The sequence below is a fragment of the Xyrauchen texanus genome, chromosome 2 (assembly GCF_025860055.1).
Source record: "Xyrauchen texanus isolate HMW12.3.18 chromosome 2, RBS_HiC_50CHRs, whole genome shotgun sequence".
Lineage (NCBI taxonomy): Eukaryota > Metazoa > Chordata > Actinopteri > Cypriniformes > Catostomidae > Xyrauchen > Xyrauchen texanus.
In genome coordinates, this window is record NC_068277.1 from 10,109,691 (window position 1) to 10,129,179 (window position 19,489).

Genomic DNA, 19,489 nt, shown 5'->3' on the forward strand with positions numbered 1-19,489 from the left:
TGCTTTTGGCCAACCTAATTACCATGCTGTTTCAGTAGTTTAATGTTTCTTTTATGGTTTCCTTGAAGATTTGAGCCGATTTGGGAGCATGTGTTGTGGGAATCTTCTGTCCTCTATTTAGTAAATGCAGTACTCGTGAAAATTGGTTCATGGTTTTCATTTGAACATTTTCTCCTCCTCCAGGAGCACAAACTGATACGCATCCAAAGTATCTCGAGTTCAAAGCTTCCTGACCTGAGTGAAGCAGCTGAGCAGGAGCGAGGTGATCCTTCATTGTCAAAATTTGCTGTTTGTGTTTCAATAAACTAAGGGTAGTATATAGATTACACCCATCTAATAGATTCAGTTTCACAAATGAATATCCATAGAAAACAGAGAGAAAAACACTGGCACACTGTTAACATTCCAGTTTAATGACAATGTTTTGACCCTGAATGGGTCTTCATCAGGTCAAACAAGCAAACACTTTTTGATTTGTTTGCTTGTTTGACCAGATGAAGACCCATCCAGTGTTGAAACTGGAACACTAGCAGTGTGCCAGCATTTTTCTCTCTTTACTTTTGAGTTTTACATATTTGCTGGTATAGCGAGCGTTAAAGTAAAGGAAAGAGGAGCTCTTTAGACAGTAATGTTGCCTTGTCTCTCAGTTTGTAATAACAAACAAAAAATGCTGTTTATAGTGATGCATTTACAATTGAAGAAAACCTGTATGTGGCAACACATTCTGGAGGGTTTAAAAGCAGAAATGTAGCTTGTATTTTTGTTAAAGCACTTATATTCATAATTCTGTATTGATGTGTGTGTTATTCAAGTTGTAAAGTTGATCTAAAACATATCTACTCCTATAGAAGTGGAAGTAATCCATGTGTGTGGATTTTTCTTTATGTAAACAGTCCCTTTCTAGTATCCTTGTGCAAATATGCAAAATGTACAGGGTTTTCTGGGTTTACATACTTTTGAAAAAATTTGTATTTTTAACATTTATTCTGGTGTATTGCCTTTCTCCATAGAATTAATTGTAAGCGCATTACTTTTTTAAATACTATTTTATAATTTTATATTAATATATTTATTTATATAGTAGGGGTTAAGTGGAAATAAAATTTTCTGCAGATAATTATTTTAATAGAGCTTAAAGGGATAGTTGACCCAAAAGTACAAATTTGTTCATCATTTACTCACCCTCATGACATCCCAGAAGTGTATGACCTTCTTTCTTCTGCTGGACACAAATTAAGATTTTTAGAACAATTTCTTGGCTCCGAATGGTTGGGTACCAAAACTATGAAGCTCTGAAATGTACATAAAAGCAGCATAAAAGACATCCATACAACTCGTGGATAAATCCATGTATTCAGAAGTGATATGATAGGTTTGGGTGAGAAACAGATCAATATTTAAGTTATTTTTTTACTATAAATCTCCAATTTCACATACTTATTATTTTCTTTTTGACGATTCACATTCTTTGTGCATATCGCCACCTACTGGGCAGGGAGGAGAATGTAAAAAAGGATTTAAAGATTGATCAGTTTCTCACCCACACCTATCATATTGCTTCTGAAATTATACATTTAACCACCAGAGTCTGATGGACTGCTTTTATGCTTATTTTGTGTTTTTAAAGCTTACATTTTTTGATACACATTCAATTGCCTTGTGAGGACCTACAGAGCTGAAATATTTTCAAAAAAATCTTCATTTGTGTTCAGCAGAAGAAAGAACGTAATCTAGGATGACATGAGGGTGAGTACAATTTTTGGGTGAACTATCCCTTTAACTTGTATTGAACCCTGAACATTCTTTTAATAATAACTGGGCAGATTTGATAAAATTCTACATTAATTCTGCCACCTTTTGGGAGATAATCATTTACCCATGATCCATGAGTTTTGCACTATTCATATAGTTTCTGTGGCATAAATTTGAAATGTTACTGCATGATTACACCACTTGATGGCACCATCTGTGTCACAATTAAAAAAACAAATAGTGCTTTTAATCATTACTTTAATAGTTATCTCGAATTTGCTGCTTTAAATGTTAATATGTTTATCTCTTAGGTCCACCCACTCTACTCACAAGTTCTCCTAGTGAAGAAGAGATGAAAGAAAAATATGACGCTATGCCCAACATTTCAGACATCATGCTTCACAAGCTTAATCTGCACAGAGGTTTATCTGGCTGGTGCGCATTGTCACAAACCATCAATCGATTGATCAGTTCTCAATAATAATACCTGTTATACCATAAAAACAGTCTTGCAACCATAATATGTTTGTTTCCGTTCTCCTGTCCCCCTCTTTTTTTTTTTTTTGCAGCGCACCTCCGCTCTCAGAGAAGGAAGCTGAGGTTTGTATTTTCTTGAGTTTCATTAAACATTGTGACACACTCCTTCAGAATCTGTGGTTTGTGCCAGCAAAAGGATAAATCGGCCCACCTACTTGTAAAAGTTGGATAAACAAATCCCCACAGAGGGGAAATCATAGCTATTTTAATCAGGTTAGCTTTTTAATATATAGTATTTAGCCAAAGAAAATACAATCAAGGGTGTTGAATTCAATATGTTGTCACAGAGCTCCACTAGAGCACAATAGTGTTTTCCAGAATGTGCCTGTTTTGTTATGTGTGTGAAGGCCATGCCACTGTCGGTTCTCCTAAGCCTGCTGTTGGACATGGCAATTTGATGGCCTTTAGTGAGTTCCTGTCCCCTGCGAGGAAACATAAACGTGCCTTTGTGGATACAATCTGCTCCCAGGATGATGCTAGTGAGGGTCAAGGGCTGGACGTATCTTCCTCTCTAATATTCATTCAATACTTGCTGTTTTGCCGCTGCACTCTTTGAGCCTAACTGTAAAGTTCTCATGCTATTACTGCTTTTTACTGCCCTTCTTCAGTTAGATCCAGCACTTAAAATGACAGATTGTCTTCTTTAGCTTAATAATATTGTATAGGGTTTGTATGTGTTTGAAAAGTGCCATTTGTACCTGAAAGTTTTAGCAAAGTGTTTATTTTGTTTTACTACTATCACCAATCCTACATAGCACAATAGTACCAATGTAGTTGCAAAGTACCAATAGTTTAGCATACATATAGCATTACTATATGCATTATTTCAACCCAGTCACAGTAAGCTTGAAATCCAAATAATTTAGGAAACGATTGTAGTTTGTAGCAGTTCTCAAACTTAAATGAAAGTTCTGAAAGATCAAACGATAATTTTTAAAGCGGGAAATGCGGAGGGTTGAACTGAAAATGCCTTAAGCATTTTAGGGAATAATACATAAACAGTGATGATATTATTACATGGTATATGCTATCATGATATTATTACATGGTATATGCTATCAACCATGGTAAACAACATTTTAATTTTAAAGGAACATTTTGGTCGATGTAATGTAAATGTAATGGGTATGAATGGGGACATGCAAATTGCAACCTAGTCTCATAGAAAAACTTCCTCACAAATCATGGGTACTGTGGCTGTTTATGACTTTATAAACACTTATTTGTCACTCTATCACTCACACATCCTGCTATGTAATGATATCGAAACACTTTTACTCTAAAGCATCATTTGAAAAACTATACATTTTAACGCTTGCATTACAGACCCACCTACATTTTCACACATATTCCAACATGATTAGCTTCCACGCAAGCTCACCTCATAGAGAGTTTGACTTTGGGCTCTGAGGCAGAGCCTCAAGCCCAGCCAAGGAAACGCTCAAAACTAAAGTGAAAGTGAAGCGAAAGTGCCATAAGAGTGACATGATATGACGTGGATGCTTCAGTAAATGTGCCATTCATGTCAAATTTGCTTTTAAAGCACTATTGGTCAGGTTTAGGTGTTGGTTTAGGGTAAGGATGTCTGTTTTGTTCACCTCTTATTTATCTTTTTGAACACTATTGGTTAGGTTTAGGTTAAAGTTTTAGGTTAGGGATGTACTTTTTACACATTAAAAGATGCATCTAATGGCACTTTTCCACTGCAAGTTACGGTTCGACTCGACTCTGCTCGCTTTTCTGAGCTTGCTTTTCCACTGCAGTTTAGTGCCGCCTCAACGTGGGTGGGATTATAGGCTGATCGTCATAGTTGTGCCGCCTCTACTGCCATTACATCATCTTAACAGTGACACAAATATTACTGACCATAAACAATAACACAACTGCTAGCTGTTAGCTACTAGTTCATTGTGCTGCATAAAGCAGTTGTTGCATGGTGATTTTACACATGTGTAACAGTTAAATTGGCCTGGTTGTTTTTGAAGCAAGCTTTCCAGTAGCTGGTCAACTAAAGAGTTAACGTATACAGTAAACGCAACAAAACGTACCATCCTCCACCGTGGACTCCAATAGTGCCGTGGCCGAGTCCAGGGCACTCTCCCACCCATTGCTCGCCGGTCTATTGCCATAGATAGTGTCCATTTGGTCGAACCACTTCCACTTTCTTCTGTTTGAACCACTCTGGCTCTTGTGGTCCTTGATGATTCTGTAGTCACTTTTACATTTTTTTAACTTTTCCTACACTGTTGGTAGGTCGGGTGATAGCCGTGTGCGGCCAACAGCTGAGACACTTCCTGAAAGACTTTTTTGTTTTGCATCGTTTCGTTTGTCGCCAATGTTAGGAACGTCTGCACCTCGTTTATTGACCATGGCGTGGTTTTGCGCACAGCCATTTCTTTTTACAATTCAAAAGTCAGGTGAACAAATGATACTACTATCACTGTTGCTAACTTTAAAACTAGCAGGTTGATGTCCCATGTCGCAAATCCAGTGACGCCGGTAGTGACGATTCTCCCTGACCAATCAGTGATCTGCAGGGTTTTGAAGTCACATTTTGTATTGGCTCGGCTCGCTTGCAACCTTGACTGAGGTGGTACTAAAAAAGTACCAGGTACTATCGAAGTGGAAAACCCCCAAAAAGCAAGCAGAGTTGAGTCGAGTCAAGCTGTACCATGCAGTGGAAAAGCCCCATAAACCACATCTGAATACAACATCATTTCACTCGCTTTTGGCGCCCCCCTCCCCCACCCACTGGATATTTCACTGGGGAACTGCAGATAAAGTATAATGAAGCATGTAATTTGGTTTGCAGAAATGTTGCCATTGTCATGTAGATTTCATGAGATCAGGCTGGCAAATAGGCTGATATGCTGATAAAAAAACGAAAATGTAAAAATAATTTTATTTTAAAATTTCCGTTATTTCTCAAATAATATGACTAATTTCATCAAGGAAAAAAAATGGGAAAACAGGTTGTCCGATTTACTAAATCTACAAAAATAATTATGTTTCTCTTCTAAACTTTCTTTGCTTTCGATTGATTTAATTTTCACTACTAGATTTAATTATTTAGGCGGATGTACGTATGTGAACCAAACAAGTATGTTTAAAAACAGCGTAAAATATTTATTTGCTGCTTGTTAAATTTACTTACTTCAAATGAACTAATGAAACAAGAATTTTTTCATTTTCATCAACTTAATTTCATTGCTTTCAATCTACTTGTATTTTTAAAATGGCAGTTAACTTATTCCATTTGTGTTGGGACTTCGTGAATACTTTTTGTTGACTACTGAAACTGGGCAGGGGATTTGTAGTTCCCATTTTTGAGCAAGGTGAGAATTGGGGGAGACATTATTGTGTTTAATGTTCAGTTATTTTGGGATTTAGAACCGATTCTGTTATGCAGAGTTACCACTGTGGTGAAGAGTGGAACTTGTGCTTGGGTGGAGTACAGCTACACAAAAAACATGCTGTATGTTGCTTTACTCAAAGAGCAATCATTACTTAGCATTTAGCATGCTTATGTATGTTGCTGATAATTAAAAGTTAGCTAACGAGTATAACCTTATAACATAAATCAGTAATGTGACAAAAATATTACAGTATGTATAACTGTTAAATGAATCACTTTGAGGCTACTTAATTGGATCATTTAAAAATTACTTTATTCCATTATGTTTTTTTGTTTTGTTTTTTTAATCCCATTTTCTGCCAATTTGGAATGCCCAATTCCCACTACTTAGTTGGTCTTCATGGTGGTGCGGTTACTCACCTCAATCGGGGTGGTGGAGAACGAGTCTCAGTTGCCTCCGCTTCTGAGACCGTCAATCCATGCATCTTATCACGTGGGTCGTTGTGCATGACACCACGGAGACTCACAACATGTGGAGGCTCATGCTACTCTCCGCGATCCACGCGCAACTTATCAAGAAATTTGGCAGTGAATTTCTGCATCTTGTCATTGAATGGCAGGTTGGTGTCTCTTAGCGTGGTTGATAAATGATGCGTTGCTGTCTTATTCCTGCAGAACACCTTTGTGCAGCTGTCACTGGCTTTTCGCAACGACAATTACACGTTGGAGTCGCGGCTGAAACAAGCAGAAAGAGAGCGCAACCTGACTGAGGAAAACACGGAGAAGGAACTGGAAGAGTTTAAATGCTCTCTAAAGGTTAGCAGGGAATGTAAACCATGCCAACAGTCCATAGAAACTCAGAATTGAATAAATTCAAGGCACACAGCAGAGAAATGTCACTAGTTCAAAATGGCTGTTCAGACAGTATGTGTTTTTTCTAATAGGAAAGCAAGATGCAGAATAATAAATGGGACAGAATGCAGTTGTCTCGAGGCATGTTTTTACTTGTCAAAAACAGTAACACATGGCACAGTGGGCAATTACATATGGACGCAAAAATATTAATTGAAATTATTTGATATCATGAGACACCGACAGCAGTAAGAGGCAAAAAAAAAAAAAAAAAAAGAGCATCAAAAACTTCAAGGGGTGAAATAACATGCAGGATTTTCACAAAGTTGAATTGCATAAGTTAAATGAAAATGTACAGTGTATATATATATATTTACGTTTAGCAGAGAAATACATTTACAGTTAAAATTATGGTTACTCCAGGGATGCTTGTGCATCAGATGCTGGAAATGTCCCACCCCTTACTGAAGCTGAACATATGATTAGTTAGCAAGTATCCAATCACATCTGAAATGAACGTTCTGATTGGTGGATCAGTTATGTTATCAGATTAGTCGGACTGTCTGTCTTGCCAGTGCCATCAGTTGTGCTCTCGCAGCTCCATGCTCCATATATATATATACACACACACACAATTCGTCCAATGGTGCTGCGGCATCAGCGTTAGTAGATTGAAAAAGTTCCGGGTCAAACGACTACTTGATGTTCTGACGGCCATACGTATCATCACTTATTTCAGGTGGGCATACGCAAAATCCTAAGAAAGATAGCGTATGCTAGACTACACTACTGCTGTTGGTGTTCTGTTTAAGGTTCCAATCTTGTCAGCTGCTTTATGTTGTTTGAACACTTTAGAATGGGAAATGAAGTGTTCTTCCACCATTGTCCATAAAATGAAAGTTAATTTATTAAAGGAATATTCTAGGTTCAGTACAAGTTAAGCTCAATCGACAGCATTTGTGGGATGATGTTGATTACCACAGAAAATTATTTTGTCTCGTCCCTCCTTTATTTCAAAAAGAGCAAAAGTTGAGGTTATAGTAAGACAATGGAAGTGAATGGAGGCAAAAGGGTTTAAAGGAGGAAATGTGAAGCTTCTGTTTTCTCATACTCATATTCTCATGTATTATTTGAGCTGTAAAGTTGTTTCAAATCATCTTTTTGGGTTTTTTGACATTACATCATCATTGGCAACAAAGGTGTAAAATTGGACTTTACACAGAAAAGGTTAGTTAACAATTTTATCACACTAAAATCATGTTAACATGCATATTGTTTACGGCTTGTAGCTATACATTGGAAACAGTATTTTACCCTTTACGAATTGGCCCCCTCCTTTGTAAGTGCCTCACTGTAACCCAGATTTTTGTTTATTTTTTTTGTATTAAAATCATAATTTTTTTGGTAATTAACATTGTTACAAATTCTGTTGCTTAAGCTTAACTTGCATTGAACCTGGAATATTCCATTAGCTTTCTATAGGTTCCATACATTTCTAGTGGTTGCATTTCAAACATTGACAATTAATATAATCTGATATTTCTGGAAATAACCCATATGTGTGTATAATAGCTTGTATTAATAGATGATATGGACTATAACTGTTATTGTTGTTGGTGTCCCATTCCAGAACACTTCGTCACAGTGGTTGAATGTCGAGCAGAGGGAGTTTTACCAGCAACTCATAGAGACCATCACTGTCCTGCATTGCCTGACCAACCGCCTCTCCAGCAGGGCTGAAATGGTGGGAGCTGTCCGACAGGTAAGATGGACATCATAGCTGAGATGCACTTCCTGTCAGCCACCGAGGGTCCCTTTCTGCCCCCCATTTCAACTTTGCAGCAGAAATGTATGATGAAAGTGCTCTTCATGTTGGTTTCATGAGAAAACTGGCCTTTGTCTTCATGGAATAGAGAGGGCTCGAGAATGTTTATTTTTCAACAGATAAGATATGTTTGTGATAGATTTAGTGAAGTGTTATGCATACCCTTAGGTTAATATTCAATTCAAAGTAAACAAAGGCAATGGAGAAGTACTCAGCAGCATGCCTGTTGCCAGTGGCGACACTATTAATATTAGGCCCTGCATGCTTTAGGAGATACTGCAAATATCGTAACCTCAACCTTGCTTTTGAAAACTTTAACTACGTATACTTTGCATTGGGGATAATCTTCTTACCCACATGTTGTTCCAAACCAAATTACTTCCTTTCTTCCGTTGAGCATTTTTTATGGGGGAAAAAATATGCAATGAATGGTGACTGAGGCAAAAATAACGAAAATGAGGTAGATCTGGTAAGGGTTAGGGTGATGACTTTAAGCAGCCTGATATCATGAAAGTGATGTGACTGTGGCAAAATTTGGGCAAAATGATAATACGTGGTTTCTTAAGGCCCGGGTATACTTTGTTTTTCTGCATTTTGGATTGGTCGGCCGAGTTGCTTATGAGCGCAGTCGTAGGCACAGTCAACAGCAATGCACACAGACGTGGCATGTCGAAAATATCTGGGTCGCACACGGACAGTTTGCACAGCAATGACCAATGCGGACAAAATATATTTTGGCCTTTATATGTATTGCGGCAGTACCAAGGTGAAATGTCCACTGTGTGGCGCTTAAAGCAAGTTGAGTTTTCTCCCAAACGGATGAGACTTTTAGGGTTTTAAATCAACAAAACTGATGTCCCAAGCATAGCTGCTGTGTGCATTTTCCATTTCCCTTTTTTATTTGTAACTAATAGCACCTAGTAAACATGCAAAAAAAGTTCTAGAGCAAATAGTTTTCCTAAAAATTTATGTCCACATATGTGGACAGTGGGACTAAGTTGTGAAATTGGCCAGCATCATCCAATCACTGCCAACCATGTTAAAATAAAATGTAGCATTATAAATTCTGAATCTATGTACTGATTACCATTGTCCCATGTCTGCCAAACATGTTGAGTGGTCCAAACATCATCTGTAACCTGAAACTGAACTTTTGGTCAAATTTTAGGAGTGAATGCTTTTAGCTGCATAGGAAAGCTATAGGATGCTCCCTTAATCCCTTGCTCCCTATTTAGTGAATTACTTAACCTCCTGTGTGCTGTCTGTCTGCACTGGTCTCAGAACAGTTTGAAATGCACCATATTTTCATCCTAACTCTATATAAAACCTCGGGAAGCAACATTTTTAATCTTTTGGATAAAACCCATTAATTCTCAATGTGAAGATGCACAGGAAATACAGGTATTCTAAGGAAAAACTGTGCTTAAATACACATCAGTGTACATTTTGTTTGGCATTGTGGCATTTCACAATCACTCTAATAAATAAAATGGCATATCGAATGAAACTAGAGAATGTAATCTTTCCACTCAAACAGTTTTCAAAGTAAAAACGTACTTAGGTTTCTTACCAGATGTAGTTTTGTTGGCGTTTCTCCCAAAGACAAACTCGGTGATCTGCGCCATGTTGTTTTGTCACATGACTCAAAAGTGTACCCCTTTACTGACAGCCCAGAGTCTTCTGAACTGAGATCAGTCTGTTTAAATGAATTTAAATGATGAGTATAGCAAAGCCAAAATACAATGTCCTCGAATGTTTACGCGGGTCGCATGAGTTTAAACCTAAACCTAACCGGCAGTGTCATAAAAAGCACATGCGACTTGAAAAATGCAATTGCTCAAGCAACCACGTCATTTTATGTTGCTTCTATGATACTTTTGTCACACATGTCAACTCACGTATACTCATGTATATACTCCTGTCCTTTGCATCGCAAGTAACGCTCTATTAGTTGAGCTACGACGCAGTTTGATCACATTCGAACAAGCTTGTACTAAGATGCAGTCTTTCTGATCTTTAGAGTTAAAAATGCCCTTAGACCAAGCCATGATGCAACATTTTTAAATGTAGTGCCTTACAGTTCATGCAATATAGTAAAAGTGTTTAGATGTCAAAAGAGAGCATTGTGTGAGAAACTGTGTTTACAAACTGATAATCTGCTGTTTTATAGAATACAAGACATTGTTGTTTTAGCACCTCTAGTGTTCATTTCACCAGGAAACTGCCACAATGCTACAATGAGCTATGTAAACATAACTGATAAATCCATGATATGGGGAATGTTAATATTCAGTGGAACCAAAAGACATTTGAGATACACAGTAAAATGTATTCTTATTGATACCTATGTTAACTAAATGTATACTTATAGAAAAATGTAACCACTGCTTTTTCAATGCAGGAGAAGAGAATGAACAAGGCCACTGAGGTGATGATGCAGTATGTTGAAAATCTGAAGAGGACGTATGAGAAGGACCACGCAGAGCTGATGGAGTTCAAGAAGCTTGCCAACCAAAACTCCAACCGCTGCTATGGGGGCTCAGTGGACAATGGAGGTAAATGCAAGCACACAGAATATAGTTCTGAAGTCACCCTGTGCTTCAGAACTTAAAATTTAACCAAGTTATGACCTGAGTGCCTGATTGTGTTTTATTTTATTCAGATGATGGCGTTCCACGTGCATCACGATCCATGTCTCTGCAAATGGGAAAGGTAGGCAACCTTGGCAGAAGCCTACACTTTTCCAAAAAGGAAACGTTTTACAGCCTGTTCCCCAGCCAGATCTGTAGACAAACTGGTGGCTAAATGAATCCAAGGCTTCCGAATCATTAACGTTTTGATTTCTAAAGAGCCATATACCCAATTCAAGAACCGTATAAGGCAAAAATGCTTTTTGACAAGAATAGGAATCTTCACTTAAAGGAAAATTCCAGGTTCAATACAAGTCAAGCTCAATCGACAGCATTTGTGGCATAATGTTGATTACCACAAAAATATTTTGTCTCGTCCGTCCTTTTCATTAAAAAAGAAAAACCTGGGATACAGTGAGGGACTTACTGTACAATGGAAGTGAATGGGGCCCAATATGTAAACAAACATTTTCTAAAAGTTTTAAGAGTTTGAGATGTTGTAAAGGTTTAATGGAAAGGAGGAGGCAAGAACCGGCTTGACAATATAAATAATAGTTTAATAAGCAACTTAAACAAAAAGACAAACACACAAAGGTGTCGGACAGCTGCCCGTAAATCTCTCTCTCTGTCCCACTGCAGTCTCCAGTCGGCCTTTATCCCTCTCTGAGGCTTGATTAGCCTGATTAGGGGCCGGGTGTGCAGCATCACGACCCGGCCCCGCCCTCCGCCCTGTCACAGATGTGGAGCCAGAAGATGTAAGCAATATGCATGTTAACATGATTTTAGTGTGATAAAAACTATTATTAACCTTGTCTGTGTAAAGTTAGCCCATTTTACAAATTCATTGCCATGACGTCATAACACCGTAAACCTAAAAACAACCATAAAAACTATGATTTAAACAACGTAAAAGGTAAAATCATAAATTAGTTTTAACAGAAGAATTAATGTAAATGCTTTAATGTAATTACAAGATTCACATTTCTGCCTTTAAATCCCCCAAAAAATTGGCCCATTCACTTCCATTATGCGTGCCGCACTGTAACCTTGATTTTTAGCCTTTTTTTTTTAAGAAAAGGAGGGGTGAGTCATGTGGTAATCAACATTATGCCACAAATGCCATCGATTGAGCTTACTTCAAACCCGGAATGTTCCAGAATATAACCTAAACTACGGAGCCCGGGAAGTCACCTGTTGGAAAAAAAAAAACAATCTGTGGCGACGGTTTTGCAATCCGTCCGCTCAGTTTATAAACTGTACTCACGAATTCCTAATCCGCGCTTTCAGATTTGTAAACCGTGCCTTCAGTTTTTGCAATCTGTACCCACAAATTCATAATCCGTGAGTACAGTTTACAAACCCGTGGGAACGGATTGCGAAAGCGTGGGCACGGTTTATGAATTTGTGGGTACAGATTGCAAAAACTGAAGGCACGGTTTACAAATCTGAGAGCGCGGATTAGGAATTCGTGAGTACAGTTTATAAACTGAGCGGACGGATTGCAAAACCGTCGCCACAGATTGTTTTTTTTTTTCCCAACAGATGACTTCCCGGGCTCCGTACTAAACTGCTACAAAGAACCACTGAAGAAATTATATTTCATGAGTGTACCATTAAAGTCAACATGAAATCAAAATTTTACCCTTTTACTTTCTTACATTTCTGCCTTTTACCAACCCCTCTTACTTTGTCAAGCCCTCCCCTCCAACTACACATCATATTGAGACAATTTTTCACATTTCAACCAGTCCTCCATAAATAAAATCAAGTTCTGTCATACTTCATTTTCTTGTTGAATATCCTGTTTCATGAATCACATTATGAAAGTAAAATTCGGTTGTGAATGTCATTTCATGTTGACTCAACATTTGTGATATAGACACTGAGGGTGTGTATATCTACTGACTGAATAGTGTTCATACGATTGAGTATTTAGTTTCAGAGAATGTGTCTTTGTCTGTTTAAGGCCTTGCCCAGACGAAGAGTCAGTGTGGCTGTTGTTCCCAAGTTTAATCTATTGAACATCCCCGGGCAGACTTCAGCCACCACTGGCCTAGTCGGTGCACTTCCTGTGGTGGTGAGTACAGCCTTATGTAATTAATTATGCGTTATCTTTATGTATGGCATATGGTCAATGTGACATTCCAAGACCCAGACCATCAAAATGAGACATCTTCAGTATATGTCAGAATTGTAATGAAAGGCTTTTGTGTTTTTATTTTTTTCCTCTGTATTTTTTAGTGTGAGGCTGGCACAATTAAGAATAGCAGTTCCACAGACCCCACTCAACAAGATATGCTTGAGAAACCGTAAGTTTACATTGTCTTTCACTAGTCTGCACCACAACATGTCATCTATACTGTTTCTAACAGTGTATGGGTGTTTCTTTAAAGGTACACTCAGTAACTTTTGTCTTTGTGTCATCTTGGACTTACACTGACACCTAGTGGCTTGGATGCAGCATCATTTAAAATCAATAGTTTTTAGTTTCATCAAACAGTCACAGTCAGACATGATTACTTTAATCAGTGAGTGAAAGTGTCAAATAACAGGACGGTTACTGAGATTAAGCGAGTAGTGTTCAGTTGGTCATGTGATTGTAACATGGCAGCCCCCATGTGCGGACCCTCTCCATGTAAAATAAAACAGCTTTTATAAGGTTACTGATATGACTGGAGTCTTCATTTTAATGTGAGTGCTCATGATTTCCTACATATATTGCACAAGTACAATTCATGTCTTTAGGAGTTCAACTTTATTAATGAGGGAAAAAATTACTGAGTGCACCTTTAACTTCAGGCATTTTTAGCAATGTAGAACTCTAGTAAAGTCAAGGTTTTTTTGTATATTCTGACAGTGAATGGACATGTATCACAGCAGATTAGTATGTAAATTACCGCCATTGTTTCATCACCACCACAACTCAAATTCTGTATTTTGTTTAATAGAATTCTGAAAATTAGTTTTTTTGGGGGGGGGGACATGGCCAACTCCTTTGTCTTGCTGGAGATAATTTCATAGCTAACATTTTCTTTATCCTAAATACACACAATTAAATAATATTTTCAAATTTCTTGCATAATTTGGCAAAATTACAGGTTGATTAAAAAAAGTGGCATTTTCCTTGACAGTCATCATTTTTAAAACATTTATAGAAATCTTTTTGACTCAATACATTTTGAAATGGTTTGTTTATTTCACTCATTGATTAGATTATCATAGTTTTAAACATGTTATACTTTGTATTTTTAGAATGACATTTTATGGTTTAATATTAGAAGACTGGGTCTCTCTGGGACAAGAAACATAGCTAAACATAACCTAACATCAAAATCTAAACATAAGTTGATGAAACACCTATGTGCATGTATTGTGCATGTATTGTAAAAAAAAAAAAAATCTATTTAAATCTCAAATTATGTTTGTGTTTAATAGCATTATGTGGCGCAAATGACTTTTTTAATATTACTGTGGAATGAAAAGAGAGACTGTTTTGGCTATAGTTAGCATATGTGTATCCTAAACACACTTTTAAGTACACAATAAAATATTTTGTTTGTAATCTGTGTTGGGTAAATTACTCAAAATAAGTAATCCACTACAAATGTATAATTACTTTTCTAAAAATGTAAACAGATTAATTTGCTGATTACTTCATCTAAAAATGTATCACACTACTAATTATTTTACTTTTAAGTTACTTTCTTAATCACTTTTCCTATAAAAGTTTTTGGTTTTCTGCTCTAATTCAAAATGTCTATATTTCCTCCTCATTCATTTTCGCACACTCTTCAGGTGTCACAGATACGCTAACAGACATTTTAAATGTATTGTGCATATTACGTTAGCGCAAGTAATGTACTTAAAAGTAATTACTTTCATTGAAAGTCAGTAACTGTAATCAGATTACAGAAATTTAAAATGTAATGTATTATATTACTTTGTTTGACTAAAAAGAAATTAGATTACAGTAACTAAATACCTTACCCGATACACCCAACACTGTTTGAAATTGACTGTTCAAATTCAGATAGTCCCGCCCCCAAATCACACCATTAGTTGAGGTCTAAGCAGGTCACTCAAAACAAACACTGGAATTTGTATAGTGCCACAGAGACACAGCGTTTACAGTTTTCAAGAAAATTGACCTATGAATAGCTTGCTTATAATTGTCTTTGTATATTAAGCTGCGATAGAGGAAAGTATTTTAACACCAAAAAAAGTTACATCAGCTTTAAGCTATATTAAGAATATATTCTTTGACAACCTAGGTCATCACAGTTTCCCCAAAACAATGGTTCGGAATGAGCATTATCAATGAGTTCCCTTATCAAAAAGAGAATTTGTGTAGACACGAAACCCATTTAAAAACAATTATTTACCTACAACAGAATATATGGGCTTTTTGGAAAACCATAATTTATGCAAGCCTAAAATAGCACATTTTGCAGATAAAAAGCATCCCACAACAATCTCATCTGCTGATATGTTTACATGCTATTTCGCAAGTAAATCTAACCATTTGGCCAGAATCGCTTGACAAAAACCAGGTACCAGTGTCTGAGCTTACTATTAAAATAATGCAGGCAATGAGTTTGTCACACCAAACTCTCATTTTCAAATATCAGTTTTGAACTCAAAGACGGACGATAACAATATCTTGCATGCTATTGTAAGCCCAGACCTCCCAACCAGCGTGTTGTCATGTTGCACCTTGCCTTGTTCACACACCTGCCTTGTTCCCTGTTCATTGGCATTTAAAGGGACAGGCCACCCCCCAATTAACAGTAAGAGCCAGCTCTGTAGTGAGTGAAGGAATTTGCTTTATTGCTCCAGCACTGACTCTTCTTTCCTATGTAAAAAAAAAGCAGTGAAAACCCTCTGACGGAGCAGGAAAGTGAAACCATGTCAACCAAACTTCTCTGCAGTCCAGAGAAGATCAGTGAAGAGATCAGAGCTAAGATTGATGAAGAAGCATATAACAGAGGGTAACACCCATGGCACTAAATGCTTATAGGAATCTTTGTACCACACAGAAAAAAAACAGCAAACAGATGTTTAAAGAGAATTGCAGAAATATGCACACTTTATGCAACTTAGATAAGACTAATATTTAAAGGGATAGTTCACCCAAAAATGAAAATTCTCTCATCAATTACTCACCCTCATGCCTTCCCAGAGGTGTATGTCTTTCATTCTTCTGCTGAACACAAAGAAAGATATTAAGAAGAATATTTCAGCTCTGTAGGTCCATACAGTGCAAGTGAATGGTGGCCAGAACTTGTAGCTCCAAAAATCACATAAAGGCAGCATTAAAGTAATCCATACAACTCCAGTGGTTAAACCCATGTCTTCAGAAGTGATATGATAGGTGTGGGTGAGAAGCAGATCAATATTTAAGTCTTTTATTTTACTTTAAATCTCCACTTTGGCTTTAACATTGTGAAAGTGTGAAGTGAAAGTGGAGATTTATTGTAAGAAAAGGATTGAAATATTCTCACCCAAAGTGATTACATTGCTTCAGGCGACATAGATTTAACCACTGGAGTTAACTTTTTTGATGGCTTTATGTGATTTTTGGAGCTTGAAAGGTCTGGTCACCATTCACTTAAATTGTGTGGACCTACAGAGCTGAGATATTCTTCTAAAAATCTTCATTTGATTTTTGCAGAAGAAAGAAAGTCATGCACATCTGGGAAGGCATGAGGGTGAGTAAATGATGAGAGAATTTCCATTTTTGGATGAATTATCCCATTAAGCTACAAAACATTTGAAAAAGAATATAGTTTTTATTACTGCATAATAATATAAAATGAACTTCACTGTAGGTACCAAGAAGGACTTAAAAGGAGTAAAGAACTTCAGGAACTTAAGGAGGAGGAAGAGAAAACAGAAGAGAAGCAGGAGGAAATACAAGGAATTGCTGATGAAGACAGGCAAACGAATAGGTAACTCTGATATTGAAAAGGATTTGCTGTCAATTCAATCTACAATCATCTGAAATCCTTAGTTATGTATCTTTTGTCCATTATTGTAGCAGGTTTGAGGAGGCACTGGAGATCCTTGATCGAATATTCCCAAAGTTCTTCAGACGAAACCGGATGCTTTGGATCATCCTCACTTTATTCTTTTTTTCATTCTTTTTCGTCGGCGTCATAAACTTCTTTAGTAACCGCTATAGTGACAGTGGCGACACATCTGCAGAGAAGTCTGCAATCACAGGCAAGAAAAAGTTTTTTGGACTGAATGTAGGGTCTAAGACCCCCGCCCCCGAATGACATGATTCATTCTCATAGTCACGGAGAGACAGAGAACTGAACAAGCACCTTGGTTTGGCTACGATGGCGTCCTTTTTCTTTATCATCAAACACAATGTTGTTTGTGTGAGTCTTTCACAATGCATTTAGGAAATAGCAGAATTGTATGTCATTGTTTGGGACCAAGTGTACTTATTATAAATGTAGTTTACAATGCAAATCATCTATTTAAGGGTAAGTTGGGATTTAGTTTTTGGGAAACAAACATTTTATAAAACAAATGTCACATTTAATAGAGGTATATAATTATACCACTCAAACCTTCTTATTAAACTTCTCAGGTTTTGTGAAATATATATTTGAAATATTACATACAATATTATAAAAAAAAAGTTTGGTAAAGGATGTTTTAAAGTTTTTGCAATTGTCTATGTTGTTTATTTAAATTGACATTCCAAGGTAGATCCTGAAGTGCAATATTAGTTGCAGCTGTTAGTTGAATGAGGTGTGTTGGGGTGTGCCTTTAGAGCACTGATTTTAAACGTACTGAATTTTTCACAATTTTAAAGAGCACTTTTAACTAGCATGACTAAATTCGTATTTGCACATGTGGGCTTGTGTTTAACGTTGTGCCACTTCACCTTTTAATAAAGGTGTTTAAAAAACAGACTGTCATGTTTATTCTGTTGGTTCCTGTTTTTCGTGTCTTTTGTTTTGAAAAGTTAGTCCTGTTCATGTCTTCAGGTCCTTTGTTTGAAACGTGTTCTCTTCCTTGTCTAGCCATGTCCTGTTCCCACCATGTGTCATGTGTCTTGTTCTCATTGGTTCCTTGTCTTGTCTTGTTATTGGTTCATGTTTCATTGTCTGTTGAATTGTCTGTTATATTGTTAACAGTCTTGTATTTTCATTGGTGGTCTTGTTAACTTGTTACCCATGTCAACCCATTATTTATAGCCCTTATGTTTGCCTTTGTCGAGTGTTGTTGGTGTAGTGTTGTGTAGTCATAGTCAAGTCCAGGTTAATCTATAGAGTCAAGTCCGTGTTTATCTATAGAGTCAAGTCCAGGTTAATCTATAGATTCAAGTCTGTGTTTATCTATAGAGTCAAGTCCGTGTTTATTTATAGAGTCAAGTCCATGTTAATCTATAGAGTCATATCCAGGTTAATCTATAGAGTCATGTCCAGGTTAATCTATAGAGTCAAGTCCATGTTAATCTATAGAGTCAAGTCCGTGTTTATCTATAGAGTCAAGTCCATGTTAATCTATAGAGTCATATCCAGGTTAATCTATAGAGTCATGTCCAGGTTAATCTATAGAGTCAAGTCCATGTTAATCTATAGAGTCAAGTCCATGTTTATCTATAGAGTCAAGTCCATGTTAATCTATAGAGTCAAGTCCATGTTAATCTATAGAGTCATATCCAGGTTAATCTATAGAGTCAAGTCCAGGTTAATCTATAGAGTCAAGTCCGTGTTTATCTATAGAGTCAAGTCCATGTTAATCTATAGAGTCAAATCCAGGTTAATCTATAGAGTCAAGTCCATGTTAATCTATAGATTCAAGTCCATGTTTATCTAAAGAGTCAAGTCCAGGTTAATCTATAGATTCAAGTCCATGTTTATCTATAGAGTCAAATCCAGGTTAATCTATAGATTCAAGTCCAGGTTAATCTATAGAGTCAAGTCCATGTTAATCTATAGAGTCAAGTCCATGTTAATCTATAGATTCAAGTCCATGTTTATCTATAGAGTTCAAGTCCAGGTTTATCTATAGATTCAAGTCCATGTTTATCTATAGAGTCAAATCCAGGTTAATCTATAGAGTCAAGTCCGTGGTTATCTATAGAGTCATGTCCAGGTCAATCTATAGAGTCTAGTTACAGGAAGTACCCCCTATTTTAATTATTTTTGTTTTCCTCCCCCTATCCCCTCCCAGATTCAGGAAGGCGGGGATGACATGCCAAGAGATGGGGCTTTTTTCCCCCCAGGGAAAGAGGGGGTCATGCCGGGGGCTCCCAGGCCTGAGTGAACGAGGGAGGACTGTCACAGGGTGGAGGGCAGGGCCGGCTTGTTATTTTACACACCCTGTCCCTTATCAGGCTAATCAAGCCTCCAAGTGGGATAAAGGCCGACTGCGGACGGTGGTGCGACAGAGAGAGAATGTTTACAGGCAGCTGTCCGCTGGTTCTCGCCTCCTCCTTTCCATTTATCGCTTTACACATACACTTGAATCCTGAGAATAGTGGTGTCAGGTTTGGTTTAACATTCAAACATCACTATC

General features: G+C 37.2%; 1 protein-coding gene across 12 annotated transcripts in view; it reads left to right on the forward strand.

Moving 5' to 3' along the window:
• The window catches only part of LOC127660145 (inositol 1,4,5-triphosphate receptor associated 1-like), a 42,511-nt gene extending 24,643 nt beyond the window's left edge, over positions 1-17,868 (forward strand). For 9 of the 12 annotated variants that reach the window (XM_052150290.1, XM_052150283.1, XM_052150268.1 and 6 more), the window contains 12 exons: positions 184-262; positions 2,064-2,187; positions 2,322-2,352; positions 6,320-6,460; positions 8,127-8,258; positions 10,723-10,876; positions 10,984-11,033; positions 12,918-13,028; positions 13,193-13,260; positions 15,820-15,939; positions 16,780-16,899; positions 16,989-17,867. In XM_052150290.1, the coding sequence (XP_052006250.1) occupies positions 184-262; positions 2,064-2,187; positions 2,322-2,352; positions 6,320-6,460; positions 8,127-8,258; positions 10,723-10,876; positions 10,984-11,033; positions 12,918-13,028; positions 13,193-13,260; positions 15,820-15,939; positions 16,780-16,899; positions 16,989-17,229 (1,371 nt within the window). In that variant the 3' untranslated portion in view covers positions 17,230-17,867. Of the gene's footprint in view, positions 1-183; positions 263-2,063; positions 2,188-2,321; positions 2,353-6,319; positions 6,461-8,126; positions 8,259-10,722; positions 10,877-10,983; positions 11,034-12,917; positions 13,029-13,192; positions 13,261-15,819; positions 15,940-16,779; positions 16,900-16,988 lie in introns of all 12 variants that reach the window. The other 3 variants (XM_052150315.1, XM_052150331.1, XM_052150307.1) reach the window with 2 other exon arrangements.
• The last annotated feature ends 1,621 nt before the right edge of the window (positions 17,869-19,489 follow it).